Genomic DNA, 14,532 nt, shown 5'->3' with positions numbered 1-14,532 from the left:
TTTTGTATTAATGTAGAATATTATAATTTTGCAGATCTTTTCGCCTCATGTAAACCACTTTCTTCCAGAGACGTACTCGGTGGAGTGTAAATTCGACATGAGCGAAGGAATGATAACAACACTCATCCATCATGACTTGGAGGACTGGACAGTGACAAGGGAACCAGGATATCTTAAGGACTTTCATTATAATGTCCCGAATAATGTCATCAAATACATCAAGTCGGCGTCCCTCGCATGTCGGCAACGCGTTCACTTTGACTGTCTACAGGCATATTACTTCTACAGGCATCGTTTATTCTGGAGGGACACAGGAGGAACTCGAAAATATTTTACAGATGACCCAAACAGTAACTGTAGCTGCATTTTAAGGGACGCATGCAATGCCAACAATACAAAGTAGGTTCATATTTATGTCCTTTAAGAAAGATCGAATGCATGTTTTCTTCGTGTCCCATGTTTACAGTAATTGGGCGCGATATTACGCATATATTTTTTTGCTGAGCAGCCTAGTTCCCTTATTATTATTTCGGGTGAACTGGTATGATTTATTGTAACGGCCTGTCCATAGTTTTATAGTCTGCCGTTGTTCGTCTCATGTCTGAACAATAACCCTGTCTTGTTCTTGATGGAATATTCCACATTTTGCATATGGATAATGATTCACAAAGTCGGCCAGTATGAAGAAATGCCTATTTCTGGAAGGACTGCTGGAAACGTGATAATTTCTTCCCATGTTTTATAAAATGGTAGCTATTTCATTATTCGTATATTTTTCTTTAAAATCGAATAATTAATTTTACCTAGGCCTAACACCAACAAGACCTGTAATGTGAACAATACACTGTAGGTGGCAAGTTTACATTCATCTCGTATAGGAAAAACTTAACTTTGGTTGCATTTATGTTTTCTTCATGTCTGATGTAATTGGGTGAAACATCCAAGAATTTGTGCAACCCTATTGCAACCCTACTATTTATTATCACCCCAACTGGTATGATTTATTGTAATGGACTGGCATACTTCTTACCTCTAGATATGTCCATCCTTCCTTCATGCACATTGAACCGCATTCAAGTTAATAATACAGCCAAAACAGGAAACTTCATATTTGCATGTCAAATGTCAGTTTGTTAAAGGCCAATGTCATCGCTAATAAAAAGGAACAAAAAACATGTTCGTAATCATAAGGAATTTCTACAGAGTTCAGAGTGCGATTCCGACTATATCATAAGCATGTGTTTCTGAATCACGATCAGATGACGATGACACCAGATGTTCGCGGAAAGGTTAACGTGTCCTGCGCCACCGGTGGCATCCGTCACGAACACATGCAAAGGCAAGCCAGTTCTTCACCTGAAAAAAACACAAGAAGAAATAGTACAAGTCAAGGGAATTGCATCTGACATACATGTTGTACCAGATGCGTCAAATGTGGAAATGTATTCCACATTACTACCATAGAACCTTTTCAAAGCTCTACCGAGGCCTTGAATGTTGTAATCTTCATCAAACAACTTTGGACAGAAAGAGAGCCCTTCCTTGATTGTAATAAGGATTATCGTTAATCTGTGAGACAGGCATGTGATAGTATATTTACTGGACCCTACTATAGCATTCTGCGAAATTATGACTTGAAAATGTATATGAAGGGAAGTAATAGTATTGTTATAGTGCAAACCATTTCAAGGTGTTTCTCTAAAACCAGATGTTCACATGAGGCCATACATGTTGTAGCCATGATCAAACAGCTTGGGAACAAGAGTTGTATGACGTTCTTAAAAATCTTCGGAGAAAGAGGATGTTCGGTTAAACCTCAAATGTTATCTGTCTTCACGTGTGGTCTTGTGGCGTATGTTTGTCACGCTCAGTCTATATATCTAAATATGAAACAGGTGGTCTCTTTTATTTCTAGTTCAGTTGGTAAATCAGTAAAAGAAATCAGTAGGAAGGGGTCGTGACCCGTGCAGATCCGGGTTAGAATAGGTCTACAGCAAACGTACTTGCTTGCCGTAAAAGGCGACTGTGCTCGTCCTAAGAGGCGTCTAACGGGATCGGGTGGTCAGGCTCGCTGACTTGGTTGAAGCATGTCAGCGATCCCAATGGCGTGGATCGATGCTCATGATATCAATCAATGGCTTGTCTGGTCCAGACTCGATTACTTACAGACCGCCGTCATATAGCTCGAATATTGCTGAGTGCGGCGTAAAACAACAAACAAATCAAAAGAAGGGATCGTCGTATCGCTGATTCCCTGTATGTTAATTGTTTTTGCACAGTGTCAGGTTCTAAAGATATAGGTCACGGTCACAACAAGATGGTAGGTTTTAAAATGTTCATAATGTGTATTACGTGTGTGTGTAACTGCTAATGGACAGATTAGTTTTGCGAAATGCAGCACATGTGAACGGTGTTTTCGTGAAACAATAGAAAAACCCAAACTTATTATAGATATCACTGTCCGCAGAAAGCATGTTAGACATAAAAGAACTGTGTTTGAAGGACATTTAACAGTGTTTTTCGAAATAATGTGATGTAAAATTGCATTTAACGGTCAATGTTGCAAGATTAATATGTTGGAATTAAGTTCTTATTTTATATTGATCAAGTCTTCCACAAAGTGCTAGTTTTCGAAACTGAAAGTCACCTTTGACCATGTTTTTGTTCACATTAAGAACAGGTGACTATCGGGTTAATCTTAAGTCACTTGCCATTATTCCTTTTCATTATTTGAACATAACCAAAAAAATACAGTTACAAACGAAATAATCCGTAATACCAATCTCCTATGGAGCTGGGTAGTAAGTATCATATTTGTTTGAGCATATATGTATGTTACAGTCAATGTGTAAAATAACGGAAATTGATTGACTAAAGTTACTAAGAAATTCAAAAGACGTCAAGATGGACTAATTATGCCAGGATTAGAAGCCATCAAATGCAAAAAATTATACAATGACTTTCGCTATCTTTAATGTTATCATTTTCAGCCACTGGGTGATGAAATAGAATATACATTTCATGGTATTCGTCATCATTATATACCTAATGAAAATAAAATGACTGACATTTTTTGACTGAAATGTATTGCCGGTCAAATCGGTATATTCTGTTTACAAAGAATGATAACAGTCATAGTTATGGACAATGAGTTTGGATTGGGTTAATCACCTGATGATAGCTATAATACATATTTACAGCTCAGCACAAAGGAATAAAAGATCTGGTATATAAAAGCAATCATATCACTTATCAAAAGCGCACTACCGAGCTAATTAATGTACATGTTTAACAGATGTGCATGTGACAATACGAGAGAAGATTTAACCAGAGCAGATGACAACACATGGGGATCTGACAGTGGATACATTGACGACATGGATAGCTTGCCCATAACACAGCTATGGATGAGAGCACAGCTAAGATTAAGCCGAGTTAGACACCTTGTTGGACCTCTCATTTGTGAAGAGCGTAAGTGACCAAAATGTTCAGATTGTATGATCGTTGAAGGTATAAGAGACTCACTTGGCATGAAGTTAATGAAGTTTTAAAGTCAAACTTGAAATAGCGTAGATACATATCCAAAAGAAAATATTACTTTGATAATGCTTCGGGGGCACGGGTGGCCAAGTCGTCTAAGGCGCCGCAATTCGCTGTGCAGAGTTGCATCCCTTGGGCACGCCAGAAACCTATGATTGTGGGTTCGAGTTCTGGTTCGCCCCGATCATGCTTCAGGTTTGTCAGCACCATACCCGTGCTCGTAGGTTTCACCGAAGTGGTAAACGTCTAAGACCTGCATCACTTCGGGCTTTCCTCCCACATTAAGCTGACACGCCGCGATATAACTGGAATACTGTTAAAAGCGACGTTAGACACAACTCACTCACTCACTGATGATGCTTCGTGGTGTCCATTGTAATTTCAAAAGTCATGATTCTTTGATTCACTGACTATTTTTGCATCGCAGCATCAGGATCCAACAAAAGTTCCCTCATTTGTAAGAGCGGCGTCGTCGTTGACATCTCTCATAAATGCATCTTGGATTACGACATCTATCAACACTACACAGGATGCCGAGACCTCACACATATACAGAATTGTGGTTGGGATATGCAATCAATATTCTCAATAAAAAAATCAATTTCATTAGTCTTAGATCTTGACATGCATTTACGCATTTGTCGATAAGGATGAATCCCGCGAACGTATTTTGTTCACACATTGTAAAGAAACACAGGTAACATCAAACGTCAACGCCAGAGAATAATCAGTCTTAATTGTCTGCCGAAACATATTCTACTACTAAATGTAAAATTGTGGTGACCATTATATGAATAGATCACTGAAAATCAATTATGACACCAGGTGTTCGCGAAGACAGAGGTAAAACTATTTGCATTCATTTGTGGTCCCCTCGTCAGTTTGCATTCCTTTTGGGGAAGAATCAGGACAAATTCCCATTTAAACACAATACATTTACTATGAACTGAGCAAATCTGATATATTGTAAATGTATATTCCCATCACAACAGAGAAGCACGAGTGCCCAGTAGATCACATCAAGTGTCCCTCCAGCTACTGCATCCCCATCAGGTTGGTCTGTGATGGACGCCCGGACTGTGCTGACGGCATGGACGAAAGAGGATGCAGTAGGTTTAAGTTACATGATATTTGTAAACTTTAGTCATGTTTTCCTGTCACACATCGTGTTAATAAATGTAGCATTTCTTCATAAAATCGGTTCAAGTTTGCTGTGAACGAATCACAGTGAAGCCATACTTGGAGTCATGTGCTTATTCGTCAATACAAAGATTCAACATAAAATGCAGTAATCCTCCACATACTTTATGAACCATGCATAATGCCACAGGCACGACCTAAAGATGATGGATTATTGTTTATGGATTGTTCGTAAGACACTGCGCATATCTATCTATCAAATGGTAATAGTAACCCACTGTGTACATTCAGACTTTAGTTTACCTTAATATAAATAATGTTTTGTCAACACTTAATGTATCGAAAAAAACATGCCTGTCTAATTATATTGCAGCTAATATCACATGCCCTAGTAGATTCCGTTGTCATGGTAACAGGGTGTGTATCCCATGGCAACAGGTGTGTGATACAATCCGACATTGTCCTGAAGGAGATGATGAATATTTCTGTGACACCCGCTGCCCAGATGAGTGTGATTGTATAGGTGCCTATGTCACATGTGCTGGGTTCTATCTGGACAAAATTCAACATCTACCCAATTATACAAGAGCACTCAGGTTAAGGGGAAGTTTTAATAAAACATTGAAGAATGATACCTTCCACCATATGGAAAACTTAGCACTCCTGGACCTTTCCTATCTTGGGGTCCATGTACTGGAAAAAAACTCTCTAAGTGGACTGAAAAACTTATTGCATTTGGACCTCAGTATGAACTCGGTCAGCTTGTTACCTGAAGGGTTATTTCCGAGTATGGGAAATCTTATGTCATTATTGCTCAATGGAAATGGAACGTTCAAACTGACTGCAGCCTCATTTGATGGACTAACAAGCCTTCCTTCACTCGACCTTTCTGGTATTGCTCTTAGGACATTGAAGAGGGACATGTTCCAGGGGTTATCCAGTCTTCTGAATTTGAACCTTTCTGACAGTAAGATCACAACAATAGAAGACAAGAGTTTCAGTGGAGTCAGTAAACTGCACACACTTGATCTAACACATAATTTGATCACAGATTTCACGGGAGATCTATTCGATGGCTTAATACAGCTGAACTACCTGTACAGTGATAAGTATGTCTTCTGTTGCTTCAAACCATCGAGTGTCCCAAATGAACAATGTCTACCTGCGGCTGACGAGTTTTCTTCTTGCTCAGACCTTATGAGGAATGAAGCTCTGAGAATATGCATGTGGGTTCTGGGCTTTGTTGCTCTCATTGGCAACCTCCTTGCACTTCTTTTGCGATGCATTTACGATAGGCAGAGTTTTAAACGCAGCAATGATTTTTTCGTTGCCAACCTCGCCATCTCTGACTTAGTAATGGGTGTATATATGATCATCATAGCAAGCGCTGACGTCATCTACAGAGGAGTGTACAGCTGGAATGATGAGGCGTGGAGAAACAGCTGGGTGTGTCAGCTAGCAGGTCTCCTAGCAACCCTGTCAAGTGAGACATCAGTGATGTTCCTCTGCATTATCACCTTGGAGAGAGTCCTTGTCATTAAACTCCCATTCAAAGAACTTAAGGTCTTTAAGAAACGTTCGAAGTGTATCAGCATTTCAATATGGTTTGTTGGCTTCCTGATGGCAGGGGTGCCCCTATTGCCCATCGACTACTTTTCCAGGTTGTTCTACTCCAGATCAGGAGTGTGTCTCGCTTTACCGCTGACCAGGAACAGACCTCCGGGATGGGAGTATTCCACCGCTATCTTTGTCATCTGGAACTTCATTTGTTTTGTCTTCATCGCTTTGGGTCAGGCTATCATCTACCAGACAGTGAGGGCCAGTCAGAAGCTGAGGAAGGGGCGGACAACCAACGACATGGCCATTGCCAGGAAGCTCTCCTTCATAGTTCCGACGGACTTCGTGTGTTGGTTTCCTATCTGTTTCATGGGTAAGTTATAACAGCCACAGTAATACATAACGGAATGTCTTATATTCCTTAAAAAGTTCATGGATGTTATTGTCACACATAACAGGAAAACATTGGAATCTTGACTGAACATGTATTTTAAGGAAGTTCAAATTGGGTTATAATAATTACATAAGATTCTTACAACAGGTATGATGGCTCTCCAGGGTTACGTGATCAACTCTGAAGTATACGCCTGGGTTGCAGTGTTTGTTCTGCCGATCAACTCCGCTCTCAACCCCATCATCTACACCCTTTCAGCTGTTGACTCAATGAGAAAACGGAAGGTAGCAATGATGTCTATTGTGTGTTTACCAAACATTTCTGTACCAAATACAGAATACTAAATAATACCAAAGGAATCCGAAATTATGATAATAACATGATATGCCTTTTAACAACCCTCTTTAAAAATACCAGAAGTGAAATGCATTCCACAGACGTCTACCATGACCTTTTTCTCTGAACAAATCCGTGCCATTGGGAACAACACGGTTCCCAGTAGGAATTTCACTTTGCAACTGCTACTTTAAACATCCATCATACCTTTTATTTGTCTTTACTGTACAATATCTTTTTGCGATATTCCTAAGATTCTGTCTAAGAATCCACTATTTAACTGGACCCTTGAAATCAAATGAAGTCATGTTTTCAATTTCATAAAATATAATGAATCGGGAGAAAATATAGAGGGGGGTATTATTTCACAAATAGGACATACAGTTTCCTTATTTATTCCATAATGTGGTGATACACATTATACAGAGGTATATATGTATGAAGATAAATTATTTACGAGCATGTTTTTTCAGCAAAACAAAACAAAAACAACTTGGACTTCTACGCGATCAACAGGTACGTGTAACATGTTGTGTGGTTGTGTTCATTAAGCTACAGTGCTAAGATGTTTGTTTGTGGTATATTTGGAAAATTCGAGCCATGAAGTAAATTAATTATCAAAATTAAAATATGTAAACGACAAGATTTTACTTTTGTTATTTTCAGTATCTTCTCTTTCATATTCACCTTGCAATATTTCCAGTGCACAGGGTACACGTACAACTAATTTATATATGTGTGTATGCTTTTACAGCCAGTACTAAGTCCTCTGTCCCTCACCTCCTGAAGAAAGAATTCTTATTGCTGAGCCAGCCCCCGAATTCGGTCTGTCTGTCCTCTTACATGGGGTCACTGACGTCAGCCAAAGATATGCTAAATATTGCTTACCAGCTAGCCAGATCTGTGCACCTTCTTCACTCCAATGGGCTTGTCAATGGCTTGCTGGAGACAGACAGTGTATACGTTGTCATCGATGAGGGAGTATGTTTATCAATACTGATACTTAATCTTTAAAAAGGTCTGTCGGGTGATAAGTTTGCTTGTGCGTTAATTTGTACTTATTCGTGTTACTAGTTTGTGCATATAAAGGAGACGGTTGGGTAACCAGTGCGTCACGCCGAAGACATGTATATTGACAGTATATCGGTTTATTTATTATTTTTCATACATACATATTATTATTGTTCAGATCGTCAGAAAAGTTACTGCACCATGTGTCCCCATTGCAACGGAAATGGAGGAAGATTACAGAAAGGATATCCGAGACTTCGGTCATCTTGTGTCCAAGATGTTGAAAGCTTATACAGTTGCTAAGAAACAACATTTGAGACTTCGGTCATCTTGTGTCCATGATGTTGAAAGCTTATGCAGCTGCTAAAAAACAACGTCTGGTTTAAATGGTCAGATGTTGACGATTCAAATGGCTTCAATGAAATGACGTTATGTATGGATATCATACCCTGCCTCGCTACTGGACATGTTACCAAAGGGCATTGTGCCATAAGTTAAAATTGTTTAAATAAAATCTGCAACATAACCAATAGCGCTGATTCACCTTTTTTCAGATAATATTTAAGGGAATGTGATCAAGGAAACCTATCGTATTTTCTACATCTACACAATGGTAATTTGGACACAAAAGGAAAATAACGAATTATCTCCCTTTGCAGTAAATTTTAAGCGACAAAACCTTTTCCAAAGATCCCGACCCGTGAAGATCCGGGGTAGAACAGGTCTTCATCAACCCATGCTTGCTGTAAAAGGCGACTATTCTTGTCTTAAGAGGCGACGAACGGGATCGGGTGGTCAGGCTCGCTGACTTAATTGATGCATGTCATCGATCCCAATTGCGTGGATTGATGCTCATGATATTAATCACTGGATTGTCTGGTCCCGACTCGATTATATACAGACCGCCGTCATATAGCTGGAATATTGCTGAGTGCGGCGTTAAACAACCAACCAACCAACCAACCAACCAACCAAATTAAAGATACCATTCATTTGCAAGATGTGTCGTCCCTTCTTCAGGAACCATTGAGAATGCACAAAGGAAGAACAAGACTATGTATACATTCAGGCGATGAAAGAAATAAAATGCCTTAAGCAACGTTTGCTAATGGATGGGTCAACAAGCAGTAAGAGCCCACAATATCGACTAGAGAAAACATGCAGTTCTTGATATTACCTTGAAACGTTTGGCCAAACCAGAAAAAGAGTCCAATGAATCAGACAAAGACTACATGCTCCTGAATTTGAAATTTGCCGAAAAAGAGGAATTTATACTTTAATTTAAGTAACATTCTCTGACAAAAATCAGTTTCCCTAAATGTCCGACCATTTTTCAAATTTCAAGAACCACCAACAGTTTCATGAACCACCAACAGTTTCATTTGCCTGTAAAACATCACTTTTTCCTAGTTATAGGAACATGTTGCAGAACGTTGAATTGGCAGATCGTGATGTAACTTACACTGTTTGTGGCTTCCAAGATTCATCAGACTACAGTTGGTCACATATGACTGCTATATTAATGGAATGCATGATTGTCATTGTTAGAATGTAAAAACTGGAAAAGAGTAAACAGAATTTGAATGTACCTATTCAGTACCAGGTGAGCGCATCCTGCCCCACCGACGCCACCCGTCACAAACACAAGGAAAAGCAAGTCAGGACTTCACCTGAACAAAACATGGGAACATATGGTACAAGTCACAACAGGGAATCGCATCGGACATAATGTTTTGTCGCTGATGCGTCAAATTTGGAAATGTCCTCCAGATGTCTACCATAAAGAATTTATAAAGCTTTACTAAGGCCTTGAATTTTGTAAAATATTATTCGAGACTTGGTAATTCCCACAGGTTCTATGCTCTAAACCTCATTGGCGTCTGGTAGGAATGTGTGGATTTGTTAACGGTGGCACCAAACGCGGTTGCCGAGCATGCAGTTGAGCAGAATGACGACAATTTCTTAAAGTCTTGTCAGTAACTTTAAATCTCGTGTACTGGTGTAAGTGAACAGCGATTTGATTGGCTATTTGGGCTCGATTTCGTAAATGCTGGCTTCTGATTAGTCGATCCTGGTCTTCGATCAATACCTGGGGTCGATCATCAACATTTTGTGTCTGCAGAAACATGTTCCAAAGTCTGAACACATTGAACATATTGGCTATCACTCTCCGAGTTCTACTGGTTTGAAGCATGCCCATTACCCGTGTTCTTCGTCACCTTCTCACAAAATCACTTGTGCCTTAAGTTGTCCAGTCCTTCCTCCTTACTTCCACCATAAAGACACAAGTTAATGTTCGCCTGTTTTGTATGTGCAGAACTGCACCCAGATCTATCCAGTTTGTCACCCAGACGGGAAATAAAGTGCTGTTTGTTTTTTGCGTTCTTCAAGAATGCTTCCCTCTTCGATCGAATGATCATTTCCCCGTGAAATAAACTGTCAAACCAGTATAGTACAAGATCTATCTACCAGCACTGTTCAAGTATGAACTCTGTAGTCACCCACCAGCATTGTTGAATTACCTTAAGGTCAGGAAGGCAACCCTTGCGGATGCTATCTGGAAAACCCTCCAAGTGAAACAACAAGAACCTGGAAATGTCCAGTACATTCTTGGTTGTAGTGTTGTACTTCGCCGGCTACCCTGACCAAGAGGTTCTACGTTATATCACGTATTTCAACTATATACCATCTATAGGTTGTGCAGAAATATGCTGCTGCTAACATTGTCCTTAATGGCCGAAATGATGATTCATCAACGAAAGATGCCACACTCATGAGAAGAACAGGGGCCTGCTCTGGTGAGACAGATTATTTCACGGGGGAAATGGTCATTCAATCGTGGATGGAAGAATAGACCGATCCAGTCTGTCAATCAAAATTGGCGCATGCGTCCGTTTGAGCCAATCAGAAGGCCGAGCGCGCTTTGCGGATTTGTCAGACTTACTTCCGGGTTCAAACGATACCCGAGAAGCGGCGTGGCTACGGTTTCTGCTATTTTCACTCGCGATATCCATTACGTATCGCTGGGATTAGATGTATACCTTTACCCAAACCCACATGGTCGGGAGAAAATGTTTGAGGCTGATCAAGATGTGCGGTAGGCCTCACCATCAGCTATATGTCGCCACCATCTTCCACGGGACCAACGTCTGCTCAAAGGTGAGAATTTTCACGAATTTCCTCCTTTTTGCATATATGCATACTCAATATGGGTAAATGACAACACGTTGCAAGTTATGATTTTACGCAGGTTATAAACAAGGATAATGCTTGTAACTACAAAATCATTTTTGAATTTTCTATTTTGGCAACATCCGGCATTGAGTTAGCAGGTCATATTGCTGAAATGTGACATGCGAGACGGCCGTGACACACTGTAAACAAATATGACAGTGATCTGATTTCGGTTAGCGCAGAACGAAATCTACTATTTTTTACATTGAAGTACAATCTGGTGGAAATTGTATTCCTCTCTATTAGATATTATTTATTTTGTTACATATTTTTAGATATGATTTAGTTTCAAAATAACAAAACTCACAATAAGCCTATCTATTAATATTGCAAATTACTCGAGCATAATATTGCAAATTACTCTAGCAGTAATAATTCTTTAAACATAGAAATATAATTATAATCAATGGTTTTCGTTCCACAAAATCGTTCAATTTAATTCATAAAAGTTCCCATTAAATCATGCTTTGAATATTTCAGCATCTCTATGAAGAGACAGGACCCATGCAGTAATGAATTACCTGATCCTATTCTTGTGAAATGGAATCATCCCTTTAAGGTTAGAAAGAAAAGGAAAAATTCATGAGAAGGAAGTGAATTACTGAAATATTTTGACAGATTGAAATTTTAAAAAAACACATCTTAGTTAATATAAAAAAATCATTGGTTTACAACTGTTTGCAACATAAGTTATTCACTGGTAGTGGAAGCTTACTGATATACATTTTAGTGAAACAATATAACTGTTAAAAACGATTAAAAGTGTCAAGTCATTTTAATTAATTTACTGGAAATAATAGCAAGATTTTTTATGAACTCAGAGTAACATGGTCAAGTAATGATATAAATTATAATCTAATCAAGTAATTAATAATTATTCAAATCAGTTATTTAATTGATGCCGTATAAAAGTCAGATTCATATGATTTAATTGCACTAACTAACACACACTAAATGTTTGATGGTACAACATCCACCTGGTACAAAACTTAGCTTGTTGGCTTTTTCTATAGGACATAATATTATTTCTTTTTAAATAATATATTTTTCAAAAAGATAGTGTTGAAAGTGATTACCAGTATCATAACGCATGAAACTTATTTCAAGATATATCTTGTCCAGAGTCCAGAGTGCCTGATACAGAATAAATTATATAATTCTTAATACATTTCATATATAACTGTCATGAATATTGAAATGTATTTAACCCAAACTGACTTTTTACAATGATTTGAGGAGATTGTCAATATTTGGTAATTGACAAGAGCTCGTGTTTATTAAGGATGTTGGTTATTTACATATTGTTCAAGTTTTGGTTATGATTATGTTGAGAATGAGCTTCATATTTACTTCACAGTGATATTGCTGGCTTCAGGACATTTTCAAGTGGGTTTTTTATCTTTTGAAATGACTTTACCAAATTTTTGAACAACCTTAGGACATTATGGATGACAATCAGTCAGTATCCTAGAAAAGGAACTGGTCTGAATCCCTGTTTGTGTGTATTTTTATTATTTAAGGAAAAGTTATGTTCACATCAGTATTTGTGAAGCATACTTGGGATATATGTTTAAATATCTAATGAACTCCAGGGGTCCAGCTACCTGATATTTGCATCTAAATGTATGTTGTTTCATGCATAGGTAATAACCACGCATGCTGTAAGAGGCGACTATGCTTGTCGTAAGAGGCGACTTTCGGGATCGGGTGGTCAGGCTCGCTGAATCATTTGGATCAATGCTCATGATGTCAATCACTGGACTGTCTGGTCCAGACTCGATGTATTTATTACCACCGTCATGTAGCTGGAATATTGCTGAGTGCGGCGTTCAACAAACAAACAAACTTGTCACTTCACATGTGATTTGTAAAATTAAACATATATTTTTTAGTCTTATGTCCTTTTAGGCATGTGTTTTCTTGGGCAATAAAAACATTATTTCTTCTTACTAAGTAACAGTCATGATGTCAACAGGTGATTTTGTTGATTAAAGCTTTGAACTTATGACATATTTAAGTCTTTGGATGGCATCCATAAATTCTCTTCCTTATGAGATATTTGCTGTACTTAATTTACATGTTTAGTTGTTAACAGTAATAATTCTTTGATTCATAACAAGTCTTTTGAATAAAAGATCATATATGAATTTGAATTTGTATTGTTTATTTTATCAATGAAAGTTAATTGATAGTCCATCTTCAGATAAGGTTCCCTTTTCTGGAACATGGATCCGATTGATTTGCCATAACCATGACAGTTATAGGCTCATTTTATCTTGGATCCTCTCAATGTTTTCCACTGTTGTACCTAAATACTGGCAGTTTATTAAGTCCAATTTTCTGGAAGTGTGACCAGGGATTTTTATCAAAATTTAGAATTCTAAACTAAGTGCCCTTGGCAAACAGATTGGGGAAAAAACTAATAACGTATAATTTCCTTACATTCTGCATTATTTTAGGATGGCATAGATATGTTAAAACTTATGAAGAGGGACAGTTTACTGACATCTGCTACAGATTTGGGGCTGAATATCAGCCTCTGAGCAGATCTAGATTTATCCCTGTTGACATGCCCAACCCACGTTCCAGATGCCCAATGAAATATAGATTTTTTGTTATGATTGATTTATTGTATAATAAAAACCAATGTAGCAGTGAGGGGAAATAATGTACTGCTTTTATTTTATCAACTATTCTTTTATTCTATTCTGAGCCAAATTCATCGCCCGCGCAATTAAGTTTCGCCGACTATGACGCCATATAGCGAATAGCCAGTGGTTGTCCCCCCTAACGCTTAAAACGAGGACGGCAGCTTGTGGGCGGGGCTTATCGGTCGGGACTGGATCGGTCTATTCTTGAACAAAGCAAAACACAAACAGCACTTTATTGCCTATCTGGGTGATAAACTGGAGAGAGCTGGCAAAACAAGACGATGTCACATCTGCAAAGACAAACAGACACTGTCCTGGTGGGAGATGACACAGATTTGCTTAGCCTCCTTCCTCATCATGTGGGGCGGTCGGGTAGCCAAGTGGTTAAAGCGTTCTCTCGTCACGCCGAAGACCCGGGTTCGATTCCCGACATGGGTACATTTCTGGTGTCCCCCGCCGTGATGTTGCTTGAATATTGCTAAAGGCGGCGTAAAACCATACTCACTCACTCATCATCATGTTGAAAAGGAAGCACATGACTTGTTCCTGGCACCAGAACCCAAGCAAGCTTCAAGAATGAACAGGATTTGGTGCATGAAGCAAACAATGTGGCTGATGGGCAGTGAAGTATGTGAGCATGTGCTCTGTTTACATGTAATTTTTGGCTGT

General features: G+C 38.7%; 1 protein-coding gene across 1 annotated transcript; it reads left to right on the top strand.

Annotated features, from left to right (window-relative positions):
• The first annotated feature begins 5,059 nt into the window (after positions 1–5,059).
• Positions 5,060–8,436, top strand: LOC124137008 (G-protein coupled receptor GRL101-like). The gene is made up of 5 exons (XM_046503085.2): positions 5,060–6,610; positions 6,779–6,915; positions 7,441–7,483; positions 7,722–7,948; positions 8,157–8,436. The coding sequence occupies exons 1-5, from the start codon at positions 5,326–5,328 to the stop codon at positions 8,343–8,345; spliced, it is 1,881 nt and encodes a 626-aa protein (XP_046359041.2). The 5' UTR covers positions 5,060–5,325; the 3' UTR covers positions 8,346–8,436.
• The last annotated feature ends 6,096 nt before the right edge of the window (positions 8,437–14,532 follow it).

This window comes from Haliotis rufescens, unplaced genomic scaffold (assembly GCF_023055435.1).
Source record: "Haliotis rufescens isolate VD_foot unplaced genomic scaffold, xgHalRufe1.0.p SCAF_3, whole genome shotgun sequence".
Lineage (NCBI taxonomy): Eukaryota > Metazoa > Mollusca > Gastropoda > Lepetellida > Haliotidae > Haliotis > Haliotis rufescens.
The sequence above is the reverse complement of the archived record's forward strand: the minus strand, read 5'-3'. Positions and strand labels throughout refer to the sequence as shown.